This window comes from Zingiber officinale, chromosome 3A, assembly GCF_018446385.1.
Source record: "Zingiber officinale cultivar Zhangliang chromosome 3A, Zo_v1.1, whole genome shotgun sequence".
Classification (NCBI taxonomy): domain Eukaryota; kingdom Viridiplantae; phylum Streptophyta; class Magnoliopsida; order Zingiberales; family Zingiberaceae; genus Zingiber; species Zingiber officinale.
In genome coordinates, this window is record NC_055990.1 from 130,357,785 (window position 1) to 130,370,726 (window position 12,942).

The 12,942-nt window shown below is 31.7% G+C and overlaps 1 protein-coding gene across 1 annotated transcript; it reads right to left on the reverse strand.

Annotated features, from left to right (window-relative positions):
• Nucleotides 1-692: 692 nt before the first annotated feature.
• On the reverse strand, nucleotides 693-4,889 carry LOC122054025 (pectin acetylesterase 8-like). Its single transcript, XM_042615879.1, has 13 exons — nucleotides 4,755-4,889; nucleotides 3,690-3,807; nucleotides 3,537-3,619; nucleotides 3,147-3,276; nucleotides 2,456-2,535; nucleotides 2,246-2,332; nucleotides 2,052-2,176; nucleotides 1,896-1,956; nucleotides 1,752-1,802; nucleotides 1,592-1,669; nucleotides 1,365-1,470; nucleotides 1,087-1,232; nucleotides 693-1,011 (listed from the first exon to the last, which is right to left on the reverse strand). Exons 2-13 carry the CDS (start codon nucleotides 3,805-3,807, stop codon nucleotides 886-888), a joined length of 1,191 nt encoding a protein of 396 aa, XP_042471813.1. The 5' UTR covers nucleotides 4,755-4,889; the 3' UTR covers nucleotides 693-885.
• Nucleotides 4,890-12,942: the final 8,053 nt, after the last annotated feature.

A 12,942-nucleotide genomic window follows, 5' to 3' on the forward strand; every position in this document is an offset into this window, starting at 1 on the left:
CTTGCTTGCGTGACAGGTAATCCTATTGAATAAAACTATTTTTCCATGTCACTACTAGCTAATCACTCAAGGGTCGATAGAAGATGAACTTCTTTGAAAGATCATTTGAGTAATTAACCAATTACTACTGTTCATGTAAAATGAGTCATGCTTATTTATATACAAGAGCTATAAATGTTGGTGCTTCGCTTCTATTCTTTTACTCATTGATACCTTATATATTTAAAAGATTAAGGGTTTGTTTTCTCATATGTCAAAAGAGAGAGTGAGAAAGGCTCACAAAATTACAAATGATTTTCATCAACTATTTATAGTAAATGAACTATGAGAGGTATATATATATAGTAAAAGATAGCACATCTAATCCATCACAAGATGTGAAAGGCAAGATGCTTAGGTTGGAGCACACTTTAATGATTTGAAAGGGTCCTACAAGTTTGGAAGGATCTTCCTTTGCAATTTGGAATTATTAGAAGTTTTGTGTGTTATGTTTACTCGAAGGGGAGGAAAAAGAGATAAAATGAAATAGTTCAAGTAAAGAGGAATAAAAGAAAATGTATTATTTTCTTTATATGTTATATTGAAATTAAACTCTTCTTACCTTGAGCTCGAAATATATTGACTTAGCTACCCCAATATTTCAACATCATAAAATTCATAAACAAAAAACATAGAGCAAACAATATTTGTAAGTTAGTTTTCTTTGACATTATTGTTAAAAGGGGAAAAAATGTATTCTTTACATGTTATGTATATCAATGGCCAATAAATCATGAGCCAATGTAATTTTTTTTAAAATGACTTGAAATTATTCTTCCAAATGAGCTTGGATCACTGCAACAAATAGAATATGGCAACAAAAATTACCCGGAGCGAAATTAATTGCTATGCTTCTGGCGCATCATCAGGAGAGACATTGGTGTGACAAGTTGAGTCACAAGGGTAGGGGCTGTCAATGTTTACGAAGGGTCTTCGGCCATAGAACCAGTCTCCAACTGCTGTCGCAATTCGCTGTACAAGTATGATATATCGTTAGATAGACCCACAATTAGAACTTTGCTTATCATATGTGAATATAGGACTTACAGTCTTGTTAAGCATAGGAGAGTCCTCAGTAAACCATGTCTCTTGTGTTTCTGATTGGCAGTGGATATAACATGAATTTATGAAAAGGCCTCTTGAGCTTAAATCACTTGATCCATTTAATGCATCCAAAAAGTTCATTCTGTACCCTGTCATGAAAAAAACAAACTACTATGAAAAACATTGTGCAACTTCTTATTCTAATGCTTCAGTATTCGATTTCATAAACTATGCAAACTGGTTCTAGTCGGTTCATGAACTAAGGATCTTGATTAGTTCACCTTGAATGATTTCGAGCTGAGCCGGAGAGCATAGCTTCAAATCAAGCTTGCAGGCCTTCCAAGTTCCCTGAGGATCAGCACTTCCCGGTACCAAAATATTCCTTATCTGAAGTGGAGAGGAGTAATACTTCAAGAAAAGGGAGTATCATATCCAGCGAAAAAAAATCATGTATTTTGATTGGTCATTACTCGACAAAGACTTCAGAATAGCACTTTTTAGTCCATACCTGCCATGAATCATAAGCTGCATTTAGAAGAAACAACTGCGTCTCTACTCCTTGAGCCATGTATTGTGGGAAAAGGCACTGTGTACATGTGCATTATCATCAGTGAAATGAAAAAGAAAAGGAGTGTACAATGCATAGTTACTTCGTCAGAACTACTTGCCAGTCCAGGTTCCATTGTCGAAGAGCAGTGAGGCAAATTCTTTGCTGATCCCTTATAAACATGAATAACCAATTTTTATGAACGTCGCAAATTAAAGTATTTTAGAATTTACATATTGAACATGGAATTGCATCATATTCATACATGTGTTGTGACCACACCATTATAGAAGGTCTTGATGTGTTCAGTTCCAGTAATATCCTTCCTGTCAAATGGCACAACTAATGAATCTTGTGCTGAACTTGCAGAGTGTAAATTTGATTGGTGTATTCTTTGATTTAAGAAGGATGCACAGCTTACACATTTATGAAGTAACCAGCATCTGAAAGGCATTTGACCTTGGCACTTGCTGGTAGAAAGTTTCGAAAACTGTCACAATGTAGTATTGAAGCCAATCCTCCAGCTGAACAACCAGAAAGAAGTGCCTGCAATACTGACTAAAAATCACCAATGTGACTGAATTATGATAACCAAATTAGCACCTACAAGCATACGTTTTCAGCCTCACTCATTCCTTGTGTAAGTAGATCTTCCATAACGGCACGCCATACCCTGGCTCCTCTGTAGTGAAGATTGGTGACCTAGTAAATTTGAAAATGAGTGATTTGAACAAAGGCTAGATTTAGATCTTGCTTCAATATGTATAAGAATGGTATCCTTCCAAACATCATTGCGACAGAAAATGCAAGGTCAATCTGACTCACAGGATCTACTTTTTCTATGTCCCCAGTGAATGATGAGCCATCACAGTAACGAAGCTTGACTCTGTTCCAGTTGTAGAAATCTGAATGACCCAAGTACACAGAGAGGATGTTAGAAAAGAAAATTTATAAGACAAATTGTTTATCATTTCATAACTGCATTCAGCATTTGCGTAGATCTATGGAGATCATTTCATGTTATCACAGATATTGACCAAAAAGGCCTGAATGCCAACACCAAGAAGCCAATTCAACATTTAAGTGAGCTTCTCAACATTGACCAAAAGGCCAATTCAACTTTTATATGGGCTTAGTGCATGAATGCGTCGTACCATGCTCAGGAGGAGGTGCTCATATTTTCTACCCATTTAGTGATAGAACTTATCTAATACGTATTTAAGTTGAGTGAGTTTAATCCCACTCATGAAATCCATCAACAATTAAAACAAAATAAAATTCTAAATGTATTCAAGATAAAACATACTTGCATTGAGATCATGTGTGCGCTATGCTACATTATGTATAAGTTATACTCTGCAGAATGAGACATATCACAATATGTGAAAAACATAGTTCATCTGATTTATTTGCCATTTTGTAGTAATAATTTCCCCCAACAACCCCAGTTTAAAATTTATGTAGAATAAAAAAAATAGTCTATTCTGAAGATGACAAAACTCTCTTACTTTTGTACCTGGATTAAATGCTTGACTATTGCTCAAGATGCCTGAAAAAGCAAGTGGTGTAGCCATTTGTTTCGAAGATCCTAAATGGGTTCTCTTTCGAGCTAGACAAGTTGTTAAGTCATTGCACCATCCTCCTCCCTGAAAAATAGATGTATTTCCTTTATAGTCTTAAGCACGATAACTAGATATACTTGAGAAAAAACATTGCTTGCTACTAAACAGGATTACTTAGTGTTTGGTGTAGATGCTTAGTTTAAGAAGATAATATCAATTAGCAACTCCAATGGATTTACTAATTCAGATAAGCATAATTTTGGCTAGCAGTCTTATAAATATTAACCTAGAATATGGGGTTTTGTTTGCTTGTTTGAAAACACTAACCAAGTGTTAGGATATACCTCAATCTGGACCAACCAACTATTGATTCCTGATGCAGAACCTCTAGACAGATGATAAGCTGGGGGACTTCCATCCAAACATACTGCAACAATATGTAATAATAACATATGTGAACTGCACACAAAATAACCTGAAGCCCAAGAGAATCTCACCTGCACCTGCGGCTACAGCACTTTCAACATATGTAATATTTACTAACTCTGCTTTTGCTTTAAGTAATATCAGTACAGTAAATGTGCAAGTCCAAGCATAAAATGTAGCATTTAACATCTGCGAAACAAAACAGATTTATCATCACAAAATGTATTATCACAATTGTTTAAACTAGCTTTTCTAGAAAACGTTACGAATCCAATAGCTAGATGATAAGTATTCAGAGGTGCCAAAAAAAATTGGTATGAAATGGTTCGTAGACCTGAGATCAAACTGAAATGATCCAGTTACATTGAAGGGCTTCTAGTTGCAATTTTTCATGTCATTTGGCAGATATAGGTCTTCAAAAAAATCAAAATCATAAATGATAATCAACCTCTTAATTATCATAATTGTCCAGGTTTCTTTTCTCCCTGTAAGAGGATTAAAAATTGATAAGGTATCAATTTTCTGCCTCGCAAAGACAACTCTCACGAAATCTTTAGTCAAGCAGAAAATACCTTGCGAAGGTTTCACTGAGCCCAACTTGCCAGGAAGAGTGAATTTATTTAAATCATAGATTTTGTCGATCAAGAAAGGAGCTCTATAGAATCAAGTGGTATGTAGTTATATAGTAATATTTAAGAGAAGGAAGGAAATTTAATTCATTCCAAATCCTTCATTTATTCCTACTTCCTGTCCCCAATATATAAAGTCAACAGAGAATTTCCTGGCCGACAGTTGAAGTTTTTTTTTTCGTTTGTTAAAAATAATTAAATCAGAGAAGATACATATAGTGTTTCCACTTTGAAGTTTGTGTAAAAAAAGACTTCCTTTTCTTCCTCAATAGAAATTCTGATAAAATTAGCGAAGAAAAGGGAACAAAATTAGCCGAAAAGAATTAAAATTGGGAATTGGGATGCCAAAGAAGAAGAAAACACCCAGTTTTGATTCATTTTATAAGCTCTCCGATTGCCAAAATAAATTCACAAAAATAACTTCAAAATAGTTCACCCCAAATCGAAAGTAGTATCCGTTCACATCTCCCTCTTCAGTCAAGCAACAGACAGAGAGTGAGAAATCACCTGAAAAGTACTGGGAAATGCTGCGCCTCTTCTTAGTTCTGGAAAGTTGAAATCAGCTACTCAGTTTTCTCTCGAAGATGATAGCTACTATGAATGAATGGGATAGGAAGGCCAAGACAAAATTTTCCTTGAAATCAACTCAAAGAATCTAAATGTTAGTAGTAGTAATAATAATAATAATAATAAAGTAATTAATGAATATATAAATGAAAATTGATGGCATAATAATTATTTTATATGGAAGAATTTTTATTTTTAGAAAGTTTACTAATTTGTTAGGAAATTTCTATTTTAGAAAGTTCTAAAATAATTTAAAATTTTTTAACATGTAAATATTATATAATAATTTAAATTTTTAATTTGTAAAAATTATAAATTTGTTAATAAATTTTATTTTTAAAAAGTTTCCTAATTTATTAGAAAATTTCAATTTTGGAAAGCTTCTTAAATAATTTATAAAATTGGAAAGATTTTGAATTAATTAATTAAGAAATTCTAATTATAAATTTCCTAATTTGTTAGGAGATTTAAAAGTAGAGAATAGTTTTCTAATTAATTAGATCTTAATTGAAAATCATTTACTATATAAAATGTGTAATTAAAATTTAGAAATTTATTTCTTAATTTAATTTAATTATAGGAATGAAATCAAATTTTTAATCATATTTTATTTTATAAATAATATTACGATAAGTATGACATAATTTATGTAATGTCAATTTATACATTCTAATATTGATTATTTATGTCATGTGTATGATGTGTAATGTCATATATATTGTATGTGATGTATTATATTATTATATATGTTATACGTGTGATGTGACATGTGATCATTTATGTAATACATGTGATGTTATGTAGATAGTACATTTGCATGATGATAATGAGATCTAAATTTCTTACGTAAAATATTAAAGTTTACATCTTCTATTAATATAATAATAACCAGAGTTTTATTTTTTGATTAATTTGTTAACAAAAGTCAAACTCAAGCTAAAATTAAATATGTTCGGACCATCAAAATATGATCTCATGATTAACGGATTGATTTTAACTTGAAGTATTGATTTATTGGTCAGAATTAAGGTCAACATGGATAGAGGTAAAATTGGATGATATATATTTGATATATACTTGTTAATGTGTTAACAAACGAATATTCAATTAGTTGATATAGTTATATATATCTGATACGTACTATAGCTAACAATGATTTATTTGTCAGTTCTTATTCTTATATATGATGATATCAACCCATTAGAGAAAAATTACTATCTTCTAAATTTAAATTAAGGGATTTTAAATTTGATAAATAAATGAGACTCTAAAATGTATATAAATTATTTATAAATATACTGTAAATTTGATAAAAATAAATGAATAAATAAATGAAAATCGATGGCAGGAGAAGTGGTTTTGCTTACAGAATCTTCGACAATGAAGGTTGAAGCATTCAGAGGAGAAGTGGTCTTTGTTTTTTTTGTTTTTTTTTAAGCATTCAAACAAGAACAATGCGAGGATGAGCATGAAATTCGAATAAGTACAAAAACGTCGGTGTGAACTATGTTTTGGACAGCGAAGAGCTTAATAAATGATTTAACTGAGAAAATAAATAAATATTTTAAATAATAATAACAATAATCATTTAAATTTACTGGGCACTATTTGAAATAATATTTCAAAATTATTACACAACACGTCTATTTTTTTTAAAATTTTAAATGTAATTTTAATTCACTATTGATCATTGTTAAATACTTCTATAAAATATCTGATGTTTATTAGTTGATTCAAGGCTATTCCAATCAATTGATAGTTGCCATTTTTAATCAAATTATTTGTAAGATTTGAAAAAAATATATTAAGGTTTTACATTTCAATTACCCTTCACGCCTTAACATCTTAAAAGAAAATTAATATTATGTCTAAAATGGTGACAAAAGACGACTATACCCCTCGGGAATAATTGGGTCCAAAATAGACTATAAGGAGAACAACGATTAGCGATTCAAAAATTTTCGATTGCAATAATTTTGGTCCCCGACATAATTTAGTGATAGAAATTTGTTTGGTTACAAATTTATCCACGAAATTTAATTTTCATTGCTAATATTAGCGACGGAAATAAAAGTTTATCGCTAACATTAGCGATAGAATATTTATTTTTGTCGCTAATTTATGATAATGTAATGACGAAAATAAATTTCATTGCTAATTTTCAATAAAATTTCGATAGAACCTTCCATATTTGAGAGATTTCATCCTGTTTACCGGATAGATCAATATGATACATTAATAACAACATTAGATATCATCAACGACCTTCACATTCAACACTATCAAAATACACTACATCAACCATACATTCACATTCAACATTCACAAACACATTCAAATCCAATTACAAACCACTTTATCAAATTCATGATACATTCACATTCATGATACATGATTGAAAAACATTATAATTCAAATTCATTACATCTCAACTCAATTCTCATAAACTAATATATTCATAATATTAGATGTTTATAAAAGTAAAATACATAATTTACTTCTACTTTGTGGAAATTAAATCTTATATCTTGATTGGTAATGCGTCAATCGTTGACACTGCAAAACTTTGAAATTATTGTGAACTCTAGCTACGGACTACTCGAAGTCGAGATGATAGTCACGTATCTCAAACTATTAACGTTATGTCACAATGTTTCGATCCTTAACTTGGTGATATGTACGATGATAACCTTCTGTTGTTCTTCTCAACAAGATAGAGACTATCACTTTTTCTTTCTTAGACTCCATTCTCTTTTCTTTCTTTCTCTCCTACATACTTCACACAAGAAGTATGTATTTATAGGACAAGATAAGAATGGGGGTTACTTACTTTCATATTAATGTCCTATAGTGATATAGGTTACTTATATATATTAATGTCACATAGTGGTCATAGGTTACTTACATGTATCAATGCACCATAGTGGACATAGGTTATTTACATATATCAATGTCTTATAGTGGGCATAGGTTACTTACAAATCATTATCACATCTCATCATCACAATCTACAGTAAGTATAATACGATAAATTATCTTAAAAAATAAACACATGACTCAAACTACACTACATTTTCTATTTTAAAACAATCCTTCTTATATATGAATCTAAATTTCAACTACTTATGAGCAAATGCAAACTGATTGACACAAGTTTAACATGTTTTAAAAAAATACATACCTTAATGATAGAATATAGTATTAAATCTAGTTCTTTAAGTACTAATCTTTTATCTATATTATTATGAAAATATGTAATATAATTAGAATTATAATATAATATAATATAATATAATATAATATATCAAAACTAAAAAAAATTATTTTCCATGTGTTTATGAGTGATAAATAAAAAAAATTAAGTTAAAGGTCAACACTGTTGGTATGGGGGAAGCAGTTCGAATCGCTAAAGGGGGAGGGGTGAATAACAACCTACAAATTAAAAATATATATATTTATCTTGTTAATGATATAGCAAGGACACACACATTAATAATAAACAGAACACATAAAGGAAGAAGGACATGAGCTATTACTTGGTTACAACCCTTGGGTTGTTAGTCTCAACTCAGAGGCGGAGAAATCTCTTACAACAATTAGGCACGAAAGCAATAAAACATAATTGAACAAAATGAATATGAGTGTGTTATCTTTTTGTTCTTCAAGCTTCAGTCTTATTTATAGCCTTCATCTTGATCTAACCATTATGCTTACATTGCACCTCCAATCAACTGAACAATCTTCGATCACCTATATAGTGTTGACATGTCCTCATCCTTTATCTGCTTCGACAATGGCTCAATAACGACTCTAGATGACTCAACCCCTTTTCAGTCGATCGGAGGCTCTCTGATCGCCTGGATACTTGCTAACGTGGACACTGCCTTGATTCCATTTCAACAATGGCTACTACTGACGTGGTGAGATAATTTGAGCGCTTGAAGAGGTTCCAGACACCTAGAAGTGCTCTAGGCGCGTGGAATGGTCAACATGTGGACTTGACCTTCTTCTTCTCCGGTCACTTAGGTGATTGTCTGGTCACTTGAAATTGAGCTTACCCCAACTCAATTCCATGAATCTCCTTGAGTAGTCTTCCTCCAGCTTGTCATCCGTTGGATGCATCCTATGCATTATTCACACTCCTCCGAAGTATTCTTCTACAGCTCCTCGTACCTCAAATGCACCAAACTCATTAGCTCCTTTCTCATGTCATCCTTCTTGCTCGCTTGCATCTTCTACCATTTCTGATGCTCCTCAGCCATCAGGTATTTGTATATTATCCTAAGTCCCTACATACTTAGATATATAGAACAAAAATATCGCAAAGAGCTAATTTGAACTTATTTGACAATACATTAAAACACAACTAGGGGTTTTAACAATCTCCTCATTTTTTTATGTTCGTCAAATTAAATTTAAATTAGGGTAAATCCGCATAAAGAAAATAATTCTAACATTGCAAAAATTCAATCGCAAGTAATAATTCCTCCTACATGTATGCCTAATTTCATTTTCTCTCCCACTTTTGACAATAAAAAAAGCAGTTCGAAATTTTTTTTTGAGAAAATTTATTTGAATATAGAATAATCTAAAACAATTATAGAATATGAAGCACAATATTATTTATCACAAAAAATTAATTTTCATTGAAAATTATTTTTCATTAATTTTTTAATTTTAATAAACATATTTTTCTAAAAATAATTAAAGAGAACTTTTTGTGGATCCAAAAATCATGAAATATTGGCTACTGATAGAAAACATATTACATATTTTAAGAAAATTAATTTCCAAGAAAATTTTTAACAGAATGTGATAAAATAAAATATTTATTTCTAATCATGCAAAACAAGTCAATCAATTGTTAAAAGATTGTTTCTATGGGTGACTATTCAAAAAAAAAAAAAGTCATTAGAACTAATTTAGGCACCTAAAATAAATACATGCCTACTGATTTATCAAATATTTTTTAGAATAAAATATTTTAGTAATTTTCTGATTTAATCTCTAAGGTATCTAAAATTATAGTTTGGTCCTCCATATCCTAATCCGTGTTGACTAAATTTTGTTCTTTAATATCATATCCAGATTACTTAAACCAATGGAAAATTTTTCTAATGCAAATTTTTGAGTTTCTATTTCTTCCTTTAATTTTGCATTGTCATCCTTAACTTTTTCAAATTCTTTTTAGAGCATGAATTTTCTAATCTATTTCCTAATTCAATTTTCTCCCTTCTTTCAATTCTATATGCTTACTTCATAATTTGCATAATAAACTAGAAAGCATTTTAATAGCATCATATAACTAATCTGAGGGTAGATTATATACCTCACTTATCATGACTGACTTATAGGTTGAGGTTCCCCGTATCTTGTTACTCTCTTCACTTGATGATGCACTATCTGACTCTTCTTCTTGATGAGTTGTCATCATTGCAAGACCAACTATGTGTTCAATATCAGAATTTTCTAAAGATGAGATGTGGCTCCATGTTGCTTTTAGAATTGCTTCTTTGGGCTTTGCTTTCTCTTTGCCATTTTCTTGAGTTTGGGCAGTTGTCCTTGTGACTCTCCTCGTCACAGTTGAAGCATCTTACCTTCCTCTCGTGCTTCTTATTTAGCAATTTGATCACTTGTCCCCTGTCAAAATTGTTAGTCTTAAAAAATTATTCATTTATCTTTCCAAGTATGCTTGTTCATCTTCATCCATTGAAGACTCTAAATCTGACTCGCTCTGCTTTGCTTTTAGAATGATATTGTAGTTCGGCTTTTTTATGTCTTTAAATCTTATACATTGAGATTCATGTAATTTCAAAGTCAAATCATTCTTCTAAAGTACTTATCTATAAGTTCTTCGAGATGTAATAATAATCCACTATTGATGTCCACTCTTTGTTTCTTGGGAATGCATTTAATGCATATCTGAGAGTATCCTAATTTGAGATCATCTCTCCGAGATTGTTGAGATTGATGATTATCTCTTTTAGCTTCATATGTAGTTGCTCCACCGTCTCTCCCTTCTCTAGTCAGAGATCAAGTCAGTTGATTCTTCAGCAAATTCCTTTCGGCTAGCTTTATTTTAGAGGTCCCCTTATGAAGTTCTAGAAACTTTTCCTAAAGGTCTTTGGTTAGTCATAGAGGTCTATTCGGTTCAGCTCCTATATGGGTAATACATTAAGAAGATCAAACTCTACCTTACCATAAGCCATGCACTTGTCTTATTGCTTTTTATTCCATCATTATCTATCAATTTCTACTCCATCCTTATTTTTGGGCACTTTGAAACCATGTTTTATACACAACATTATATCAAAATATATTTTAAAGAATATTTCCATTTTTTTTTTCCATGTAGTGAATTCTTGTTGGTTGCTACTCGGAAAATCTAATGGTTTCACTGTACAAAAATTTTGTACAAAGGTCTGAACCTTTTCCTAGCTACCATGTGTTCTTTTAAATTAAACTTGGATCGCCTACGGAATTTAACACGTTTGATCCAAAGTTTAATCTATTTGTTCTTTTAGGTTTAGACTCGGATCTCCTGCGGAACTTAACACGTTCGATCCAAATCACCTAGGTTATTAATTTCATTAAATATTAGTTTCCAAAATTGGCTCCCAGTACTGACGTGGCGAGGCACATGACCTTCTTGGATATGGGAACAACCACCACCGACTAGACAAAGCCTTTTAAGGAAAGTTAATATTTAATTTCCTTAAATAACTTTAGGTCAACCGAAAAGAACAATCAAATCAGAAGGAAAAGAAAAGACAAAAGAACATAACATCGAAAATAAATTCGAAATACTAGAATCGTATGCCTCTTGTATTTGGTATTATTTTCAAAAATAACTAGTATGATGCGGAAAGGAAAAATACTAGTTATACCTTTTAGAAAAACCTCTTGATCTTCTACCGTATTCCTCTTCTAACCTCGGACATTGTGTGGGCAACGATCTTCCAAGATGAGGACCACCTAGCACCTTCTTCTTCTTCCTTCAAGTTTCGGCCAAGCACCAAAATCCAAGGATGAAGAACTTTTCCACCAACCAAGCTCCAAGGGATGCAAGCTTTCTCTCCTTCTTCTTCTTCTTCTCCAAGTAGTATCCGGCCACCACAAAAGCTCCAAGCAAGGTAGAGTTTCGGCCACCACAAAGAGGAAGAGAGGGAGAGAGGATGGCCGGCCGCAACACCAAGGAAAAGAGGGAGAGAATAATAAAGGTTGTGTCTCATGAAGGCACCCCAACCCTCTCTTTTATATTCCTTAGCTTTGGTAAATAAGGAAATTTAATTACAATAAAATTTCCTTAACTTTCCTTGACAACAATTAATTAATAAAAATTAAATAAAATTTACTAATCAATTTATCATGGCCGGCCACCTCATGGAGAGCAAACAAGATAATTTTCAATCAACAATTAAAAATTCCTTATTTGTCTTCGGAAATTTTAAAAAATAAAATTTCCCTTTAAAATCCCTTCATGGTTGATAAAAAGAAATTCCTATAATTTAAAATTTTCAATATGTGAATAATTTACAAAGAGAAAAAATAAAATATCTTTCCTATCTACAAATAAGGAAAGAGATCTAATCTCTTTTCTTAATCTTTTGTAGAAGAGATATTTTAATTTTAATTCTCTCCAATAAATTATATCTTCCACATAAGAAAATTTTAAAATTAAAATTCTTTTAATTTTAATGGGGGGCGACCACCTAAGCTTGGGTTCAAGCTAGGGCCGGCCACCCATGAATCAAAGCTTGGTCGGCCCTAGCTTGATCCACAAGCTAGCTTGGCCGGCCCCTACATCATGGGTATGAAGGTGAGTATAGGTGGGTATAGTACTCTATAAATAAGAGGCTACGATAGGGACCAAGAGGAGGAATTAGTTTTGGTCTCCCGATAAATTTAAGCATCCCGTGTTCTCCCTGAACACACAACTTAATTTTATCAATAATAATTCATTCCACTAGAGAACTATTATTGAACTACCGCACCAATCCCAAATTACATTTTTGGGCTCCTTCTTATTATGAGTGTGTTAGTCTCCCTGTGTTTAAGATGTCGAATGTCCACTAATTAAGTGAGTTACTGACAACTCATTTAATTAATATCTTAATCCAAGAATAGT